The sequence below is a fragment of the Pelecanus crispus genome, chromosome Z, assembly GCF_030463565.1.
Source record: "Pelecanus crispus isolate bPelCri1 chromosome Z, bPelCri1.pri, whole genome shotgun sequence".
NCBI classification, from domain to species: Eukaryota; Metazoa; Chordata; class Aves; order Pelecaniformes; family Pelecanidae; genus Pelecanus; species Pelecanus crispus.
Window position 1 is genome coordinate 38,132,377 of NC_134676.1, and position 22,945 is coordinate 38,155,321.

Here is a 22,945-nt window from a genome sequence, read left to right on the forward strand (position 1 = left end):
TAGGCTGATGTTCTGAGCGCTGCAGCTAAGTCGCTCTCAATAAATAAAAGCTTTTTCTTGATGCCTAAAAGCATATTAACAACACCTTTTGCTTTGTGAATATCCTTCCGTGGCAAGAAGTGCTTTGTCACTCAGAGCAAATTTCCTACATGAGAGCCAATGTAGTTTGAAGCTTTTGAAGAGAAGCATTTGACCAAAACTTATTTTCTCTCCAAGTATCTCAGAATTCTTATTAAGATTTCTTGTAGCATGTAAGGACCCTGCAGTTACGTTCTGTTACCTGAGCTACACAGCTGCAGAGTTCAGTGGTCATATTGTCATATTTGGCTGTTGTCGCCTATTGAAGTAGATATTTGCAATTTCCTTGGTTGTTAGCTCTATTCTGGCCGCATTGTGAAGAAAACAAGAGGCATTAGGTATATAGATACTCTGTAACCAGTTTTTGTAAGTTGGTGGGCCTTTCATTCAGGTGATGGCGATGTTTATTGCTCTTTGATTATCCTCAAAACTAGTCAGTTGCCCAGAATTCAAACGGTGTTAACATTGAGACTGTAAAAATAACATAATAAGGAGCAGCTCTTTTAGTTTAAGGATATGTCTGCTAGATGTTTTTTCGGAAATAGTGTCTCACTAAGCATAGCATAACTCTAAACATTGCTGTTTATAGCAGGTATTACCTCTTTAGCCTGCTTAAGGGAAGCCTTAATACACCATCACATTATGCAATTCAAATTTGCTATGTAATGGAAAAAAATAGATATTTTTAATTGTTTTATGGGATTCTTGCAGATCTCATTCACTTCACCTGGAGCTGGTTTTGTTTGGTGCTGCTGAAGATGAAGCCTGTGTCGTAGCACAATGCGATTGAATATGAGTGTGTTTCAATGAATGTTGTCTTCTGTAATAAAAAGACTGCTTCAGATCTTGGACTTTCCGCTCTTCACAGGTTTTTAAAACAACAATAACAAACAAACCACATCCATTATAAATCCTATCCAAAAGGCTTATTTGACTATGTCACTCACTGTAGTAAAATTAACAGTATATCAAGAAAACTGACCGTTTCTTCACTGCCATTTTCCTTATCTGGTATCCTTTAAGTGAGACAGCTCACATGTATGAAAGTCAGTTGGCCTGTAAACACGTGCACTTCATGTTATGTTGGGGGGGGGGGGGGGGGGGGGGGCGGGGAGGGTGTTGTCCTTCTCTCTCTGTTTTTTTTTGGGGGGGGGGGGGGGGTATTTTTTAATTCTTTCTCACTATTTTATTTAAAAGGCATGGTAAGTGTCTGAAACTGAGGCAGTCTCTCTTGAGATGTACCACTTCAGTTGGTGGGTCTCAGGTCATGTAGTGCTGTATAGTCAAAACTGACTGAAACCCCCTCTGGTGCGTAGCACAGATCTCTTGGACATGTGAACAGGGAAGATGGTTAAACAAACTGAAGGTGGTGGTCTGCATGCAGCATCTGCACTTCCTAGATTTATGCTGCCCCTCTCTGTGGCTGCCAGCTTTGTGTAGCGTGCATGTGTTTGTTCCCTTTCCATTTATTTGTATAGCCCTGCTCTCTCACATGTGTCTAGCAGATCTGTGGGAATTGGCAAGACTCTTCTCTTCCAACTTCGCTCTCTTGCTATTAGGAAAGTTGTTTCTGCTCTGGGAATAGGGAAGTATCTCGTTGTCTGCTGTTAAGCTGTTGGTATCCTGGAGAAGAATCTACACTACTCTCTCCTTGTAGTTGGCTGAAGCAGGAAAGGAAACTGAGGGAAATAAGGACCCTTAGTAGGCAGGTGGGAATAAGGGGGCCAGTCACAGCAAGGACAGTGGGTAAACTCCAGGAGGAGGTGATGGAGGTAGTGATGAACCTGCCTTCACGTCACCACTTCTTTCCAATTTCCCACCTCTTCAGCAAATTTAATGTTCGGACTCTCATATCCTGTTTTCCTTTCTCATGCTAACTTACTGTAGTCAGATGACTTCCGTTTTGCTTCTGACAGAACAAATTATGTACTTCAGGCTCCCCTCCTGCCCAGCTTTTCACCCACCTGCTACTGTACAGGAGTAGTCACTGTTTGATGCAAGCATTGTGCGTCTAGGTGGTGTAGATGGCCGTCAGTCATTGACTTTGGAGGTGGGGAAGGTGTTGATGATAGATTCATCTGAGAAGAACACTAGGTGACTACTAGGCCTTAGGGACCTTTTCAAATGCAACCATTGTCAGAGGGCTGGCAGTAAAGTGGAGGTCTCTAGGCTGGTGGCATGGCCAGCCTTTCTCCTTTCCTGCTTCTTTCACCACCTCAAAAAAAGGAAAAATAATTAAGTTGGGAGCAGATTTAAAGTATTATGTGGGAGAATGATCACCTTGTTTGGTCTTAGGTGCTGAAGATTTGTACCTATGCTTGAAAGGCTGGAATGGTGTGTGACACGTGGTTCAAATTTTTCTGTGGTATTACTTGGAGCTCGCTGCTAGAGCCTAGTGCTGCTACCAGTGACTCAAATCAAGCCACACATTTGAACAGTGATCCACAGACATTTATTTAAAAAAAAAAAAAAGAAAAATCAGACCAAGACTTTTTAAATAGAGATTTTGTTTTAATCTTGTTTCCTGAAGTTCCTATAAAATATGCTCTTTTGTGGCAGTGTAACAGTCTTGGCAAAGCTGATAAAGGGAGTTGGTAATACCAGGGGGTTAAATCATCTATATCTACAGCTGCTTTTATTTTGAACATAGTTATTTTGCACACTCTCCTTCTGCATTATCAATCCAAATGTGATTTCTTTGTGTTTCAGGAACACTCCTCATCCATTAATCAGTGTCCTTGAAAACAGACCTGATTGCTGGCCGATTCTACTGCAGCAGATAACAGTATTTTTCCATCAGTGTCCAGAGAGGTAAATGAATGAATAATTAAAAAATAACAAATGTAGATAACTGAATTGTATCAGTGTAACCTTTTTCTTGAAGGCAGCTGCAATGAGCAGTAAGAATTCTGTCTTTTAAAAAAGATCGTAAAATCTAATGACACCATTTAAAGTTTAAAAATAGAGTATTAATAAAATACTAGAATAATCCATCAAACATATATTTTTATAGTTTTTTTTCTTAACTCTTTTATGTTGATATAATTTCTATGGATGTGAAAAAATTAGTGCAAAATTGATAGCTACTTTGGAATTGTTTTTAAAAAATAAGCAATTTTGATTATTTGCTTTGCCAAGATTTTGACTGCTTAGTCAAAAAAGATTACTAGTATGCAGGTATAACTCATCTATACAAAATGGTGGGATGATAAAGGGAAAGCTCAAATGACTATATCTCACAGTAAAGGATGAGGTCTTAAAAATTATGTATGCTTCTTGATTAAAAAAAATTATATTAAAAAGAATCAGTGGCACAGCCTCATTATAAAATATCTTTAACAATGAACAACTGTCCAAGCTACCAACAATTTCAACATTCTTCATGCTTGCCTCCAAAGAACTTGTCCAATAAAGCTTCAGTGTAAGATACCAAATGCTGTAGCAGCCGTAAAGCCAAATGTTTTCAGTGATTTTACACCTATATGTATGCTTTTCAGATAAAAAGTATCTCTTTTTGTCCTGTTTTCTGGAAGACTTGTACAATTCAAACAGAGCAATTGTACAATGAAATTGACTTCTGTGTTCTGTTGCTCTGGGTAAACAAGTTTATTAATCTCTTAAATTTCTAGTGGGCCTAGACTACATGATCAACAATAAGAGTTTCAAGCAAAAGTGTGTCTTGTTCAATTTAACTGATCAGAGTATTTTAAAAATACTGTTTGCAGACTTGTTCTTCCACTCTTCCACAGCTGCTAAATCCGGGACTCAAGAAGAGCCCTGTCAGATGTCTGAATGATGGAATGAACTGTGGATATTTTTGCTGGTGGCTTGTTTTGAATTAGAGCAGGAGTTGTTCTTGCTGGCAGGGATGATATCTTAAACTTCCTTTACTGCTTTTTGTGCAAAGGTTTATGTGGAATAAAGTTCTAGACTGAGAATATAGAATCATAGAATCATTTAGGTTGGAAAAGACCCTGAAGAACATAGAGTCCAACCATTAACTTAACACTACCAAGTCCACCACTAAATCATGTCCCTAAGCGTGACATCAACAAGCACCACATATGTTGATGTAGGTCTATTACTGACTTCTTTGTAAAGCTCTGCATCAGGGCTGTCTTGTTTAAAACTGACTTTTAATTTTGATTCCCTGTATATTTGTTAATGTATTGATCATTAGCTTTATTTGATTGCTTTAATAATGTCAAGAGCAGCTGGTATTCCTAACATGGTCAAGCCAAAAGAGTTGTTCTGTGATACATTTTTTTACTGGGAAGTCATCTTGATTAAAGCAGTTCCTGTTTCATGTAATTGTTTAAGACCATTGGGCAAAAACTGGCAAGGAATGGATGGCTTTTCTTAATTGGAATTAGGTTTTATGAGTTTTAAAAAGATATTTCTGAATAGTCTTGTCCAAGTGCTACTTCAGAATGGCCCACTAGTCTCTCATGACATTCAGCAAGGAAAGTCACTTTCTTGAATTGATGATAAAAAAGAAGAATTAACAGTGTCATAATCTGCAAGTACATATTGAGTAGTAGTCATGCTTAAGTATTGAGTCTTTTCACAATTGCCCTTCATCGTAGGGTTGCTATATAAGGTCTCATGACAGTACTTCGTGTTAATAAGTCAAAGGGTTTTTTGTGAGATTTAGTAATGCCTTTCATAACACCTTTCTGTTAATTGCATCCTGTAAATTATTCCAGGGAATATGTGACATTGCTTGGGTTTTCCTTGTCATTCATTAAGTTTTCAGTAGAAAGCAGTCTTGGCAAATTTATTTCTTGAACTGCAGGGCACAGAGTTCATGTGTTGGCATAATGACTCCATTTCTAAGATACCTGTATTGCGAACCATCTCAGTTACGGGAATATGCTGAATTGCGAATGGGTTTACTTAAGATCTTACTTCAGCCTCATGGTCCAAAGAACAAAGAAGCACCCTCCGTGCTGGAATGCCAGATTCTTCGACTTCTGTGTGATTTGATTCCACACCTTCAGGTACAGTGGTTGCCTGACCCCCCTTTTACAAATAAATGCTATCAAAGCAATGATAGTAGTAGTATTATTGCCTTTCAAGTGTGCAAATATAGCATTCTCTTCCATTTGCTATAGACCTGATTTGTTGGTAGTGCAGAAACTAACAAACTGGCTCTTTCTGGTAGAAGGTAAAACTTCTTAATTGCTCAAATCTGAGGCACCTGGTAAGGTGTAAATTGAAACACATGTTTACCATAATTATTTGCCACTAGTTGCCTCAGTAAATATGCAGTAAATTGGTCAAGACACCCATGAGAGAGAGAATGTTGTTAAATGGTAAGATGTTTCTCAAAAACATGCAATTTTTGACTTAACATGGGTAATATTAAAATGAAACAAACTGTATGAGAAGCATGATTTATGTACTCCTAGATATTCCTTTCTCACTCTTTGTAACAGAGGGATTAATGGATCTGAAGACAAAACTTAATCCCTCCGGAATGTGCTGAAGTTTTTGAATGTATTTTTAAATTGCACAGTGACACTTGCTAGGAGCTAGGGATTTAATCCTTCTGTCCTCTTTGGTCCTAACCAAAGGTCTAGGGTGTTGGTTAAGGTCAACACCTCTGCTTTGCCTTGTTCTTTACTGGGACATTGGTTAAGCTTTTTTTGTACCTGTGTACCTTTTCCTTCTTCTTTAATATTAGAGCAACATCTTCAGTTTCAAATATATTCAGTCAAACGTGAGGTGCTGTGGTATTAGTGCCATAGAGGGAGGGTTTGATAGTATCGATAATGTAAAGCTAAATAGGCTTGATTTGAGGATATTTGGTAGCATCTTCCTCCTGATGAATTTTACTGGTAAAGTCTACTTTCTACTGGTAGCGACTTTTCACAGTCTTTTGGATGAATAATAATTTGTATTATACACATGTATCTTGGTTCACATTTACTCTTTGTGATGACAGGTACATGCGGACTTTTTCTAGTCATGGGGACGCTTCTCATTTTTTCTTGATTCTGCCTGAACTTCAGTATAACATTGTGTCCTGAATGTATGACCAAGCTTCTGACTTGGTAACATTTAGCCATAGAAATGGCACTGAAGACAACTTACAAAATTAGTTATGAACCTTTCTTTCCTCCATGATTGGTCCTTTTAATAGAAATCTATTGCATTTTTTTAAACTCAGATTAATACTTGAATGTTTTTGTCTTGCCTGAGATACAACTTTCACAATGGAAAGGGAAAGACTTTCTTCAGGAAGCCTGTTTGATGGACTGTTTTATAACCTTCTCCTTCTTTCTCTGAATGTCAGGGTCTTCTTATCCTTCCTTTAAGCTTAGCTTTATTTAATCCTCTGTATTGTATAAATGCTGAAATGCTTCCTAGTCATTTTGTCTGAGAGTATCAACCAAGCTGTCAAAAGTAGCACTTGTCACCTGCAAACTTTTCTGCTGAAAAATTCAGTGCACATGAGGCTTCTGATTAGAGCAGGTTATTCAGATAATTTGTTCCAAGAGACTGAAAATCAGGATGTTGTCCTTGCTGGCTCCAGAGTTTGGATCGAAACAGATGGGTTTGTCTGGAACTAGAATTTTCAAGAGCAGAAATGCATGCATCTAGCACACTAGGATTTTGAGGCAACCTGCTTCTTGAAGTCTCTTTACTTGGCTCCCAATATGGAGATAACGCTTTTGGGTATCACACTTCAGCTTTTCATTTTTGTAGCAGGTAGATCACATGGAGCACTAGAAGCAGATAACACCACTGCCGTTCTCTTTGAGACATATGTTAAAATCTTGGTTATATTACAGAGGAAGTATCCTAGAGCAAGATGTTTCCATTACAAGAATATTTACCTGCTATATGAAACCCCACATAATTTGTTTTATGTTGCTGAGAGAACCCTGAGAGCTGAATTAATTTGCTATTGCTTTTGAGGAAAAAGGGATTTTTCTCATCAGCTACTGTCCTGGTTTCGGCTGGAGTAGAGTTAGTTTTCTTCCTAGTAGCAGGCATAGTGCTGTGGTTTGGATTTAATAGAAGAATGTTGATAACAAGCTGATGTTTTAGTTGTTGCTAAGTACTGCTTATGCTGGACAAGGACTTTACAGCTTTCCATGCTCTGCCAGGTGCACAAGAAACGGGGAGGGGCACAACCAGAATAGTTGATCAAACTGACCAAGGGCTATTCCATACCGTATGACGTCATGCTCAGTATATTGGGGCGGGGGTTGGCCGGGGAGCAGCGATCGCTGCTCAGGAACTGTCTGGGTATCGGTCGGCAGGTGGTGAGCAATTGCATTGTGCATCACTTGCTTTGTATACTACTACTACTATTATTATTATTGTTATTGTTGTTATTATTATTATTATATTGTTATTATTATCATTACCATTTTACTTTATTTCAATTATTAAACTGTTCTTATCTCAACCAAGGAGTTTTTCTCACTCTTACTCCGCTGATTCTCTCCCCCATCCCACTGGGGTAGGGGGAGTGAGGGAGTGGCTGCATGGTGCTTAGTTGCTGGCTGGGGCTAAACCACGACAGCTACCAAGAAGTCTTTTATTCTTTCCTATGTTTCTAATTTTACTTCAAAACATTAAATACCACTTTATCTATTGTTTTTTCAGGGAAGTTGGATAAGGGATTCCTGGGTTTGGTTTATAAATGTGTTTCTTCAAAGTCTTAGTAATATTTGCTAATAGAACTAATTCTAAATTTGGTGAATTCTGCATAGATAGGGAAGAGGAACTAAACCAGAACGTGTTTTGGTTTTGTTTTGTTTTTCAACTACCTTTCTACAGCTTAAAGACTTACTGCAAGTTACAGAAGCCTTGGTTTTTTTGCAAGAGCTATTCCTCAGCCTACTGCGCTATCCTGTGTTTTGGAAAGTTCAGTTATCCCAGTTATGTCTGCAACTGTTATGCTTCTGTGAAGTGTGTTTAAATGTAACAGGAGAATGCTCATCTTTGATCTCCTTAATAGAGGACAACTTTGAGCTCTTAAAAGAGGTAAGAGTTCATAGGGGAAAAAAAAAAGTTGTATTAAATTTAAAGGATGTCATGTTTAAGACAGTATTTAGAGACATTGATACATGGCATTCATCTGCAAGTGACCATGTTGTTTCAAAAGCTTCTGATCTTTTTCTTGGGTGAAGACCTTCAGAAGGCAAAAACTTAACTGGTTCTGTATATATCAGTTAACGTTTTAGTATGGGAGTTGGTTTAAACTGAGCTAAAATGGTTTGAACAAAGCAACAAATTAAAATGTTGTAGTTATTCAGTTAAAATACTATTTTTACACTATTCACGTTCTTCACTGCACATGCTGTATCGCTGTGTGTGCACTCACTATGATTCATGAAGAAACTCCTTACAGAGTATTGGTTGTTGCCCATTTGTACTGTTTAATGCCACTGAAAAACAAAGACTTGAACCTCTTTCTTTTTTCCTTATAGGTATTTCCAGTGGAACAGTGTATAATTGGGCTGGCACTTCTATTGCTGCAAACACCAGAAAGTCAGCAAAAGTCTGTCTTGAGTCTAGGTAAAGCTCTTCTTGTGGAAGAGGAATCCACACTCCAAAGACTGTGTCTTTGTTTCTTCATGTTTATGAAAACAAACATTGTGTTCCCCTGAAGTTGGATTGGGTGCTGAATTTTTTTTTTATGAGCAGGATTTTTCCTGAATTAAAAAAGTAACATTTGATCTAATGGCAATAAAGATCATTTTCCTGCTACACTGACTTTTTCCATGGATGTTACTGTATTCTAAGCTCCCTGCTATCTTGGAGCTTATCTGTTTCATTTTTGAGTCAACAACAGGATATTCTGAGCTGAGATTCATGCATCCTGAATGGTTTCTTTTGACAGATCTTAAGAGAGTCATGGCAATGTTTGGCTGCTAATGCTAAGCTTTTGACTTAACAGTTTTGATTAGTGGAGTTATTCCAGTAAAAGCAAAGGACTGTGCTACGTTCCATTATTGTATTACTTGCTGCCATCAGGTGCTTTGCTATAAACAACAGAAATGTATGGGTCTCTAAATAGAATTGGAATTTTGTCAAAAAGTATTTTGCACTTTAGTATGCACATACTGTAATTCTGGGGACTGTTACTTTGCTTGACCAGAGTGTTCTCTAGAAATGTTTGTGTCATGCCTGAAAGTACAAAATATGTTAGTTCTCTTTTCCCTACGTGATCTTTGTTTTTTCTCACCTTGTCTTCAATAGCCTACAAGCTCCTTTCCTGTTCAGAAACCCAGAACACGTCAACCACAGCCCTTACTTTGGTGATGCCTGTGCTACAGATCTTATCTTCTGCAACAGTTGGGGACTGCCTATCAGAGGATGATTCTGGAACTACCAGGCAGCAGCTGGCTGTAAATCTTTTGGGAATATTACAGGAGGAAGGCGTGATGAATAAAAAGGAATTGGTAAAGTTATAGGGTTTTTTCCTTCCTTTGTGGCTGGTAGGGGATGCATTTAACAATTTTGCTGCATTATGCCTAGCTGCTTGGGAAAGACTCTACATGTATGAGCTTCTTTATGTAATACGTTGTATGGAAACACTCAAAAATATTTATAGTCCATAAAACTAGACTACTGGTGAAGTAGAAGTATGTTTGTATGGTAGATATTGTTTTACTTAGGAGATGGGATTTCTTTACTTTTAGAGACTGTCTAGATTAAAGAATTCACCTGCATTATTAATCAAGTAACAGGACTTGGTAGAAAACAAGAGTATGTATACTTACTTTGTCTCTTTCAGACTTGCTTATTCTACTCATTTATATCCTTTTCATTGCCATTGTATGTGACTGTTAGCTACCATTCTTTCTCCTTTGGCTGAAGAGAGTTACGGAGCACATGTGTCACTTGCCAAATTTCAGCTCATTATCCTGGATCTTTTTATCTGTGCTGTTGTTTTTTTGGTTTTATTTATTTACTTATGTCCACTTAGCTGCCCCACCCATTTGTCCCATCTGTTCTGAGAACAGGTGACAGCAAGTCTCTTTGATCAAGATGTGTTTAGCATTGTGGAAGCTAAGCTCCCTTTCTGCTTTACACCCCTGTTATGTGGTGTGGGGAGGGTGGTGATGTGACAAGTTGGAGACAGAAAAAGATGCCAATTCTGAGTTCTGCCACGTCTCCTTGTCCTGGAATCCCTCTCCAACTTCATCTTCCATTTCCACAAATCTGAAAAGACAAGCCCATTTGTACTCCTAATGAAAGATAAATGTTCACTGAAGCCTACACTCCTTATTCTGCTCTGAAAGAATAGTCTGTGGGATGGCTTTAGGTACAGAAGGCTGTTCACTTCCTGTTAATGGGGCTTTCTATGTGGCAGCCAGTACAGATTTCACCGGAGGTTTGTTTCATTGAGAGGTGTTCCAAGTACTTCAGTCCTCTATGCTCTATGTCACTGGCCCGTCTGTTTTTTCTGTGGTGTTTTAGAAGGTAGTTTAATGTCTTACAAGACTACTGGGTTACTGTAGGACACAGATTACAGTACATTGTGTAAGACTGGCTTCCTGTAACAGAACTTTGTTGTACTAATTCTGGTATTCTCCTTGCTTCCAAAAGCATGTGAAGGCTTTTCTGTTAAAGGCTTAAATAATTTGTCATAACTTTAACCTTTTATGTTACCTATGTTAAACTGAAAAAGACACTTCTTTTTGCTGGGAATTCTCTAACAGTCTCTTCACTTCTGTCTCACTGATAGACATCCTTGTGGAGTTCATAGCAAGTAGCATGGTAGATCTTTGGTAATAATGTGTTTACCAATGAGAATGGGGAGATGGACACTCATTTTGCCTGATTACTGTTTGTAAAAAGTATGTCAATAACCTTTGGTTCTCAACTGAAAGATGAAAAATTGCAGAATTTCTATTTAATGTTCCCATGGGTTCAGTCCATTGTAGGATCAGATCAGTGCTAAGAGAATACAATTTTTAATGAATTCCCCTTACTTAGACTTTCCTCACACTGGAAGTGGGCAAGAAAAGAGGTCAGAAAAGGAAAGCAAGTTATGGTACAGTTTCATAGAATCGCAGAACAGCCCAGGTTGGAAGAGACCTCAAAAGATCATCTGCTCCAGCCTTTCGTGGGAAGGGGAGCCTAGATGAGATTATCTAGGACCCTGTCCTGTTGCATCTTGAAAACCTCCAGTGATGGGGACTCCACCACGTCCTTGGAGAGGTTGTTCCAGTGAATGATTCGATTGTTTTCACTGTAAAAAAATTTTTCTTCTATCAAGATGAAAACTCTCCCAGTGCAACTTGTACCTATTGTCCCTTGTCCTCTCCATGTAGCCCCTTGTGAAGAGAGAGCTTCTATCCTCTTAGCTGCCCTTCAAATACTGGAAAACTGTGGTGACATCCCCGTTCAGCCTTCTCTTCTCCAGGGTGAAAAGACCTAACTTCTAGGGCAGATTGTCCAGCCCTTTGATTACCTTCATGGCCTTCGGACCCTCTGCAGTCTGTTGGCATCTTATTTTTGAATTGTGGGGACTGGAACTGGACCCAGTACTCCAGGTGCAGCCTGACAAGTGCTGAGTAGAGTGGGATGACCACGTGTCTATCTCTGCTAGTGACGCCCCTGAGGATGCAGCTCAGGATCCAATTTGCCTTGGTTGCTGCAGCAGTGCTCTGCTGACTCATGTTCAGCTTGTTGTCCACCGGGATCCCCAGGTCCCTCTCAGCAAGGCTGCTCCCCAGCCACACAGATTCTAGCCTGTGCTGGGCTGTTCAGCTGTGTCATCCCAGATGCAGCACTTTGCATTTGTCGCTGTTGAACTTCATACAGTTCTTGCTAGGCCACTCTTCAGCTTGTGTGGGTCTCTCTGAAAGATGGCTTTCCTTCCTGACGTGTCCACCTCACCACCCAGCTTGTTTCATCAGCAAACTTGGTGAGGGTGCTTTCAGTCCCATCATCCAGATCATTTATGATAGATGTTGAATAGTGTGGGGCCCAGTGTTGATCCCTGGGATCAGTGACAGGCTGCCAGCCTGAGTAAAAACCATCAATCACCACCCTCTGAGTGCAGCGTGTGAGAAGATTCCATACTCATCTCGCAGACCATCCATCCAGTCTGTATCTTGACACTTTGTCCAGGAGAAGGCTATGGGAAACAGTGTCAAATGCTTTGCTGAAGTCCTGCTAAACAACATCCACTGCTGTCTTTATGTCGACAAGAAGATAGTTTGTTTTAGAAGATGATCAGGTTAGCCTGGCATGATTTGCCTTTGGTAAATCTGTGCTGCATTTTCCCAATCAACGGCTTCATTTGGTTTGTAATAGTTTCTAGGAGGACTCGTTCCACCACTTTCCCAGGGACTGAAGTAAGGCTAATGGGCCTGTAGTTTCTTGGGTCCTCTTTTGGGCCATTCTTGTAGATGGGTATGACATTCACCCTCTCCAGTCATCAGGGATGCCCCCTGGTTGCCACAGCTTTTCAAAGATAATAGACAGTGGCCTTGCAACAATATCAGCCACTTCCCTTAACACTCTGGGGCGGATTCCTTCCAGGCCCATCCATCGATTTATGTGGGCTGAGCCCTTGCAGAAGGCCACTAGTGGTGGGTTGACACGCACATTGTTGTAGCTGCTTGATCCTGTGAGCGGGGGTCCGGCTACACTGGTAAAGATGGAGGAAAGGAGGTATTGAGAGTCCCTGCCTTCTCAGCATTATTAATAACTTGTTTCCCTGCCCTGTTTAGTAATGGGCCTACATCTTCCCTGTGCTCCTGCTTACTGCTCATGTGTCTGAAGAACCCGTTCTTTCTTGTTGTCTCTGGCCAATTTCAGTTCTAGTGGAGTCTTAACCTTCCTGTCTGCATCTCTGCATGCCCTAGCAAGGTTCTTATCGTCCCCAATGGGTATGTGGCTGCCTTTCCACAGCCAATATGCTTCTTATTTGCTCTTAACCACACCCAAAAGCTGTATTTTCTTCAATGCCTTTTTTTTTTTGGCAGTGATAGTAGTGGGGAATTGTTCTACTTGTAGTCCCAAGATTTTGAAAAATGTTAGGACGTGGCTAACCTGTACTTCTACTTTGCCATTGAGGGATTTTATGTATAACTTTCAGTGTTGGCAGACTGAAACCTAACCTGCTTGAATGGGGTGCAGCATTAAAGTAAAAATATGCTGATAGCTTGTTTTCATGCAGCTGAAATAAAGGGAGAAGGGAGTGAGTAAAATTTAGCAAAACATTTGGGGAAGTAATGTGGAATGGGAAATATCAATATATTATTTCAGGCTTTACCAATTTTAGCAGTTTTTTCCAGGCATTTAAAAAAAACAACCAACCAACAAAAAAAACCCCACCTGTAATAATCTGACCTTGATTTCAAGTCCTACAATCTTGTAGTGTCAGGCAACTAAACAGTACAACTTACAGATCCTGAAGGTTGTCTTAGCCCACTGTATGTCCTTGGATAAAGTTTAAATACCTTTATCAATAAATGGCAGTTTCACAACTGTATCCAGAAGAGATTTTTGGCTGCAAGTGATCTTGCCAACCAGAGAGATGGCATTATAGATTGTTGAATTTTTCACATACAGTAATTGTAATGCATAAGTAACGGAATAAGCTAATTTTAATGTTATTTTAAAAAGGTAGTCTAAAGTAAAGGGGCATTCTACCTTCCATTAGCCAAAATAAATTTACATTGCATTGAACAGTGATATTAAAATGAAATTCTGCAGTTTTATGGAGAACAGCTTTTGCAACTCAATCTCTTTTTTCATTGGTAATTTAAAGGTGAGTGGGCACTGCCCTGTTGGAGTCTGAATTCCATTTTTAATGTTCATTTGGAGACCTCTTTTCAAATAATTTCTTGACCTGATTTTTATATAAATGAACTTCATGTAATTACTGCCTGCCAACTACTGTCTTGGTAATGGAAAGACATTTCTGAAAACACAGCATTTTCTGAGAAACAAAGAATTAGTAGGAAAGAGATGGTTTGTCTTGGAGCAAGCTTTTTTGTTTTAATGAAAAACTTTGAACTTCCACATTAGGTTGCAGGAACTTTAAATTATATATACTTTTACATATATAAAAATCTGAGTTAGGAGGATTCCTCATTTGTATTTTACTACTTTCCTGCTTCTAAATGGTATATTCCATGACTGCATGTATAGAACATTTTGTTCTGAGAAGTGACAGAGTTAAACAAAAAAATGTAAAGTTGGATTAATGTAAAACTGTGGTGTTTTATTAAGTACTTATCAAAAGTTAAGAGAATTTCCTTAAAATAATGTAGATGATACTTACACTTTTGTGATGCACCTGTCATTGTAAGGAACAGAAGCTTTTAATGTACTCCAGTTTTATTGTGTCCATTTTAGTGAGGAAGTAGCACCGGCATGAACAGGAGTGATGGATGCCAAATAAAGGGGGAACTCCTGAATAGGGAATCAGCAACCCATTCAAACATCCTTAGTGCAAGAATTCATATAAAGGATTGTAAAGAAATGTATTGCAATTTGTTCTTTAGATATATTGTATTGGGACCCCCCCAAAAAATTGGTTTGGATCACAGAACTGGATTAGTTATGGGTTTTTTTCTCTGTTCTTTTGTGGTACCTTATTTGTTTGATTGAGAATTTTGTTTGTTTCACTTACTCTCAGGTGTCCTGCAAACTCCTTTTCCCCATAACCAGCTCTTACAGCTCATTGTATACAACCTGGAAGATCATAGAGCTCATGAAAGAGAAGTCTGCAGTTACTAACTGGTTATCTGCAGTGAAGTCATTGCTGCCTGTTACAACTCAAGTCCCTGCCCATGTTTTTCTTCTGCTGGCTTATCTACTGATCCAAGAAAATGGAGACAGTCTTCGTGATGTACTCCAGACTACCACGGAAATAGCCAAGGCTGATTGTTCTCAGGTAAAAACTTACTGTTGGTGGATTTTTTTTACAGGACTTGGGCTGGATTCTGCAGCCCAAGACAGGCAAGCTGCCACAGCTTTGTGACCCCAGGTCCAATAAGTGGGAAGACTGTGCCTGTCTTCCCAGTCAGTACATGCACGTGAAGCATACGTATACACCACATACCTGTGCTTTTATGTATATAACACAAACACACAGAGCACTCACAAGAACACAGAACACCGCCAGAGGCCCCATCCTGCTCCACTTTCTGGCTGAGCAGGATGGAGGTCTACTAGTGGGAATGTATGTACAGTGTATGGATATGTACAGTATGTATCCCTCCAGCAATGGGGCATAGACGGGCAGTGTGCACAGTAGCTCGCCCCTGGATCCCGGTCTCACCAGGTGCTGGCATCTGGACATACGAGGCCCTGAGGCTGCAGCTCCACTGCAGTTGCTGGTGCAGACTGCCCGCTGTCCTGCAAAGAGATGCACACACGCGCGCACGCACACACACACACACACACAGAGCCCGCTGCCTGGGACTCCCCTGGCCCCCAAGTAGGCAGCCCTGCTGCGGTCTCACCCTTAGACACACACATGTTCATGCACACACCTATACCCCAGGCTGGCTGGAACTCACCTTTTCTGTATCATTTACAGCAAAATATGTACTATGTCTCTGTTTCGGAGTGTTTTTTAGTTGCTGAGGCTTAGGAAAAAGGACAGGCTTTTTTGTTGGTATTATCCAATAAGTATGAAAATACAGTATGAGGAAGTTGAAAAGAGGCTACTAAACATTTCTGGCTTTTGGTGACCTCATAAATTATTCTCTGTGTGCTTTTGTGGTTGCTGGAAGACTGCCAAGTCCCTTGTGATATCTGCATTCCTGCTTTTAAAAATATGTGCATAGTCTTTGTCTGCTTCAGTACTGAATTCAAGCAAGAATTATGCAGTATGCTCATACTTATCTGCATAACCTGGAAAGAGAAATGGTGATGTCTAGAAACAGTAATAGGTAATGCGGGAGGTGTTACACAGAAACAATCATGTCTTATTTGTAAAATAAAAAAAAAAGCAAGGAGGGGGGGAAATGTTGCTTCAAACTTCAGATGTGCCATAAAGACTAGCTTTATTTGCTTCAGGTTTTTTTTAATTGCTTTCTGTCTCAGAGTTATCATACTCTGCAGCACAGGAGTTGGAAAAAGATACAGCTTATGGAATATATGCTTGATGACTTAAGGTGCTAAGCATTGTAGTTCTGATTCAGGGAAGCAGTCCAGGATGTGCTTGCTGTTGAACACATACTGAAATGCTGTGCTAAACCAGGCCCATTATACAGTGCTTTTGGAGATAACTGTATTTCTTAAGCCAGAGAAGGTTTTTAAACCAGGTGACAGCTTCATCTGTTGCAGATTGTCTGCTGTTAACCTTTTATGTTTCTTCTCAAATCTTTTTCAGGCTGGCCTTTTGTTTTGTTGTTTTCTTGTATGGGTGTGTTTCACAATGCACTCAAATTGATAGAGATTTGGGAGCATGTGATTTCTTTAATTTTTTTTTTCCTCAGTTTGACTCATTTTTTTGCGTTTTAACTTGTCTTTATTGTCTTTCCAGCATTGTATTCAGTCATACTTCTGCGTTGTAATTAGGTTTTATGTTGATTATTTATTTTATATTTCTAGGCTTAAATGATGCTAGTTCCAGGTTTTTTGTTTCCTGTCTTCAGACACTTGAAATTTGTTAACCTTTGTATTAAAGATAAGGGTTTGTTTTTTGGGTGATATGTGGAAAAAGTAATTCTGACTCCTGTTCAGACACACAGTAACAGATTGAAACATCCAGTTTTCAGTCCGGAGAAAATTGCAGGGTTTTGCTGTAGAATTACTGATCAGGACTGTGAGTGTTATGTGGGCATGGAAGAACATGTAGAATCTGTTAATTTACGTAAACGGTAAGATCACTGCTCTGAAAAAGAGAGTGAAATGTATTATTTACATCTTAGCCAAACCAACTGTAGCTGGGTTTCCAAGGAGTACGTAACCTCCAAACACAGTTAACTCATTGTGTTCCTCGCTACAGCTTGAGGAAATAGACACATACAATACTCTGGAGGGAGGAATGAAAAAAGGGAAGGTTTCATTGGTCATAAAGGGATTTTTCATTGTGGCATCTGTATCATAGCTTTTTTTTTTTGGTCTGGAAGAATCATAGAATGGTTTGGGTTGGAAGGGACATTTAAAGGTCATCTAGTCCAGCCCCCCTGCAATGAGCAGGGACATTTTCAACCAGATCAGGTTGCTCAGAGCCCCATCCAACCTGACCTTGAATGTTTCCAGGGATGGCACATCTACCACCTCTCTGGGCAACCTGTTCCACTGTTTCACCACCCTCCTAGTAAAAAATTTCTTCCTTATATCTAGTCTGAATCTACCTTCTTTTAGTTTAAAACCACTACTCCTTGTCCTATTACTACAGGCCCTGCTAAAAAGTCTGTCCCCATCTTTATTATAAGGCCCCTTTAAGTACTGAAAGGCTGCAGTAAGGTCTTCTCGCAGCCTTCTCTTCTCCAGGCTAAACAACCCCAGCTCTCTCAGCCTGTCCTCGTGGGAGGGGTGCTCCAGCCCTCAGATCATTTTTGTGGCCCTCCTCTGGACCCACTCCAACAGGTCCATGTCTTTCCTGTGATGAGTACTGAGAGCTGGATCCAGTACTAAGGTGGGGTCTCACCAGAGCAGAATAGATAGGGATGCAACATATTGAGAAGAGGTATAGCAGTGAGGAGAAAATTGCAAACTAAACTGAAGGATACAGCCAACTTTACCTGTCTGCAGCACATCGGTAGCACACTTCAAATCACAAGTAGCCATCAGTGGAATTCAAAAAAGTTACTGGGCAGTTTGCTGTTATAGTACATCCATGCCTGTATGCGAATTAAATCGGGCAGTGTCGTGCTTTGCTCATTTTATTGAAGTTCCTGTTTTGTCCTGTGCACACTGCTATCATTATGCTAATGTTAGTATGGTATTTCATTTTAATTAATACGCAGGTGGTTGCTGATTCAAAATAACAGGGTTTATACAAAGCCTGAACTACAATGTTGATACTCGCTTTAGGAAGAACCTGCAAGGCCACACAGCTTATTTACAGTTCAAAATAAGAACAGCTTCTAGTTCCTAGATAGTTCTTTTTGAAGTATTTATTCAGTGTCCTTGGCATACTCCTTGTTGAATTGTGTGTAGAACAGCTGCCCTGGGATGTTACAAGTCTGATGTCAGTGGAAATACTGAGCTGCTAGAAGTTAAACTGACTCCTCAGAGTTAGGCATCTGGTGGAAATGTGCAAAATTAAGTGCATTTTGTTCTTTTCAGGCTATCTTTTTCCATTCTTACTTTGTCCACTTAATGGTTCTTTCTTATTAGAACGGCTGTTATTTTCTTGCACATGGATGAATTCTTTCTCTTAAACTACAGATTTAAAATTCTTCCATTCTGTTACAGCCTTGTACTTCTTCTAGAGGAGGGTTAAATAACACAAACCAGGGGAGAACTAAAAAGCAGAAAAAAAGCATAACAAGACATGCGAGCAAGTCAGAACCTCACAGTACTCGGAGCAAAAGAGTCTCTCAGACAGCTGTGGCAAGAGGGCACTTGAAGCTGCTTTTGCTACTTCATGCAATATTTGGCTTCCTTTTAATTTGTCACCTGATTCTTGTCACTGTGTTTAACTTAAGATACCAATGCAGTGTGTTGTTTAAAACTTCATAGTGAAAAATACTGGGTCACAAAGGCTCTGGTGGTCTGTGGCAGGGAGAAATAAATACATTGCACTAAGAATTCCAAGGTTACTTTTCCTGACATGGTAAATCTCCAAACAACCTACACTTAGGAGAGCCATTTACCAAATGGTGGTGGTATTGCTGATGATCACCAGGTACAGTGGCATGCTCTAACATTTTGGAATGAGCGTGGTGTAGAGTTCATTCAGTAAGTTATTAATTAACTGTTTTGAAAGAAGTGGAGGCCTTGAGCATTTTTTAAGCCTTTCTTAAAAAGCATAAAACCACTTGTTAAGTTAGAATATTAAAAATAAAAACAAGCCACGTTGTCTTTGTTGAAAGGTAAAGGAAACCATAGGTTTGAATATTGTTTCTATGTTGTTTCTAAAAGTGCATGTTAGTCTTCTAAACTCAGGATATACGTTTACCTTCGTCATCCAATTCACAGGTAGGAAAAGGTTTTCTGCATTACTAACAATGCGAAGGTTTCTGTTAAGAAGTGTTCCATTCATGAGTTTATCATCATCAGAGGTCTGGGGTTTTGGGTTATAGGCACTATAATGGATTTGAAGGGGGCATTGTATGAGGTACATCACCAGTTAAGGCTTTTTTTTTACTAACTCTAGTATAGAAGTGGCCTTACCATATGCTTTTCAGCCCATGCTAAAAAGTTTGTTTATTGTGCTGGGTACAAAGCTTTAGCTGCATGAAATATTGACCATATTATTTAAGTACAAGTTGGAAAGTTAGTAGCATAAAAGTAAGCAATCTCAGTGTCTTACCTTCAGGAAACAAAAAGGAATCCTTGAATAAGCAGGCATGTTAGGTATAGGATGGTATTGCTGGAAAATAACACTTCTTATCTCTTACATGCTATTTAGAGATCTGGTTGAGAGGAAAGGTGTGAAGCTAGTCAATGACAAGGGGAAGAATGTAAAACTTACAGGTAATGAAAATTGTGATCCAGCCATGACAATGTGATCCTAAGCCAGTGGTCAGAAATCAGTTTTCCAGATGTATTTTCTCTTGTAACTGAAAGCAACAAGTTTTTGAGGGAAGACACGAAGCTTACGGTAGCTTAAAGGTCCTTTGTTGACCTAGATTTTCTTGGCGAGGTAGTTATTAAAACTTCATTTTCTCACTTTAAGTGGGAAGCACCTAATTGTGTTCAAAGGGCAGGAGTAAGCAAAATGAATTGCACTTGCATGTAAAAGCAAAGCTGAGCTGATGCAGAACCACCTGTGCATCTCTTTAACTTATTTTTTTTCTTGAAAATCTCTTTCTGAAAGTCAGCATGCAAAACTAGTATGAGTAGCACACCCCAGCTATGAGTAGTTTGACAGGTCTGCTAAACAGTCTATAACCAGGGATACAGGCCCCAGGCTTTGTAAATGAATTAATTATCCTCTAGGAAGAGGGTAGGTAAGTTATGGCTACATGTTGTGACGCCTGCAGTAAATGTACATCTGCCCTATTCTGGGAAACTTTTGTTCAGTTCTGATCCAAACTGCTGCAAGTAAGGCAGTTTTCTTCTTGTGACTAGCTAGCAGTGTAAAAAATGCTAAGGTTTTTTACACTTTTTGCTTTTTATTGTGGGCTTCCTTGTTTTGTCTGTAGACTGTCTCCAACTTGGTTTGCTGCAGTAGGTCTTTGAGTTGTGTGATGAATCTGTTGCATATTACAGAAAGAGGAAAGGCTTAATGCTTTGTTTATTGACTGTTCGATATAGTTGTTCAAAATGTAATTTGGTAGTCATTCAAAAAAGCAATAACATGCTGAAAAAAAAATTAACATGGCACCTGAGCAGAATGGTCTGAACTCTGACTCTTCTGAATTTCATTGGAGTAATCTGGAATAGCTCCACTGACTTTAAATGAACAGTTTTAGAGACAAATTTAAATGCAAGTCAGCAGAGTTACAGATGCTTTAGACAGATAGAGGGAGAGGAATTTAACCCAAAGTTATTGATGTTTAGCATGATGTGAGTGGGTTTACCTGCTTTGTTTGTTCTGCTTATTTTAGGCCAACACTTTTGTTCATTAGTACAGTAAATAACATTGATGGACACAGCCTCTTGAGCCAGCTATGGTGGTCTGACTACTTCAAACTTAAGCAGCCCTTCAGGCTGGTGAAAAAGTCCTTCCCAGCATTGGGAAAAAAACATGCAATGAGAACGTGTAGTTCAAACTGCATCCTATTTGCTGTTTCCCTCATGATCAGCAGAAGTCCATGTGAATTAAAAACTGTTATTTAAAATGCAGAACTCGGACCATAATTTGTTGCTACAGTCTAACTGGCTCATGTTTCGTTCGCTAACAGGGACCGCAGATGGTGAGCTTTTAGTCTTTAAAATTACTGTGGGCTTTAAAATATTTTTCTGCAAAATATGTAAAGTATTCAGGTGTCTTTTCAGTAGTATCACATAAAGCAATCAGTATAATTATTAATACAGTGGGCACTCTGATGTGTAATATTTGGAAACTTGGCATGAGAAGAATACTGTGCTTAATTGGGGCAATGTTTTCCTTTTCAGTGGTCAGTTAAGTGCAGCCAAGGACACCTGAATGTTCTCCAGGTAGCAATATCTAATGCATTGCTGTCTTTTAAATTACTTTTTTTTTATTCCAAAAGATCTTAATGCTTTAAAACTGGGACTTAACTGTCTGGCTTAGTTGAACTTGGGATCACCTGGCATCTGTCTTTACTCTGACAAGTTATTTTAGTTCTGAGTCACCTTAATGGGTCCACAGAGATTACTACAGCATGGCACAACACTGCACTGGAAGATTATCACATTGTTTCTTGTAGGTGCGATGCTCTCTCTAAGGCAGGGAGAATTACCTAGGACTTGTGTGGTCTTTGTCTTGCAGTTAAAGTAGTTAATACAGGGGGAGGAAGCATTGAAACTCATGGCTGGGGGAAATAACCGATTGCTTTAATAAACTCAGTGGGCAGTGTGATGGCAACAACCACTAACACATTGATGGCAAAGTTGTACTTTGGGAATTGCATTATTTGGTTCTGTGTTTTATTCAGTTCCACATTAATAAATGGTCCTTTCTAAAAGATGGAGAAAGTAAGTGGTAAAACAGTGATCGGAATGTCCTTTAAGTTAAAAAAGTGGAAAGCTCATCATAACAAACTTAGACGTTTATTTTGAGTCTCCAGTTCCATAGGGCACTTTCTGAAGGACACAGTGGAAGGTGGTGTGCAGCACAGTAATTAGAAGGCTGTTGTGAAGAAGAGAAGAAGAAAGTCAGAGGTTGGGTGTGGATCTGTTGGCTCTTAATCCCAAGCTTATTTTTAAACTGTCACCTGTATTAACTTGAATCTGCTCCTTCGGTGTTAGCAGTGCTTGAACACTCAGTTTAAACCCAGGTGTTTGTAATGGAAAGAAGGTCAAACCAAGTAAATACAGGTACATTCTGAATTCCATGTCTTTGATTCACATTCAAATCAAACTAAACTTGGGCTAGCAGAGCTTAGCCTTGCAGAAGGTAAATAAGATGTCCACAGGGCAAAATGAAGTGTCAACTTTGCAGCCAAACTGTGGACTGCTTGTACTACAGCAGAATATATGGAAGTGTTGAGATGTCAGGGGGAGGTTCATAGCATAAAAAGAATTCTGTGGTACTTTTTTTTTTCTTCTTTTTTTTTTTAAGTGATCAAGATAATAATTCTGCTGCTAGTGAAATTCTGTTACTTTGTGATTCAGACTATTAGTGGTTGTAGCTGTGGATGTTGAATTGAAAAGCCATGGATGATTCCTGTGCAAGACCCGAGTTGAAGAATTGTGTTCCAAAACAAAACAGGGTCAGAAAGAGAGAATGGGAATCAAGAATGCTATCTTTATTGCTTTCATGTTTATTGCAGCTCCATGAGGGGGGATCACAAACAGGATCTCCCATTTCCACACTGAATGTTGTTTTTCTAAGGAGTCTGTTGTCTCTGCCGTAAATTAATGGAGCACTTAAAAAAACTTTGCTAGGTTTAAAAATAATTACCATAATTGATTTCACAGACATTGTTCTGGTTATGCTTTATTCCATGAAGAGGACTTCTGTATATGTACCACCTCCTTCCCCACTGAGTAAAAGCCTTTTTATGGTGCAAGATTAGTGATTATATTAGATCTAGTTTTAGCTGAGGCATTTTGGAGTAATGGTCTGAAACACTATGGAAGAAAATCCAAAAATCTTTTTAAAATGCTGACGAATGAAGAGCAG

General features: G+C 39.3%; 1 protein-coding gene across 1 annotated transcript in view; it reads left to right on the plus strand.

Annotated features, from left to right (window-relative positions):
• FOCAD (focadhesin) overlaps positions 1-22,945 on the plus strand; it is a 128,534-nt gene that overhangs the window by 18,841 nt on the left and 86,748 nt on the right. Inside the window, exons 6-11 of the mRNA XM_075725886.1 lie at positions 2,788-2,889; positions 4,874-5,078; positions 7,873-8,079; positions 8,526-8,613; positions 9,298-9,500; positions 14,702-14,959. Coding sequence (XP_075582001.1) covers positions 2,788-2,889; positions 4,874-5,078; positions 7,873-8,079; positions 8,526-8,613; positions 9,298-9,500; positions 14,702-14,959 — 1,063 coding nt within the window. The remainder of the gene's footprint in view (positions 1-2,787; positions 2,890-4,873; positions 5,079-7,872; positions 8,080-8,525; positions 8,614-9,297; positions 9,501-14,701; positions 14,960-22,945) is intronic.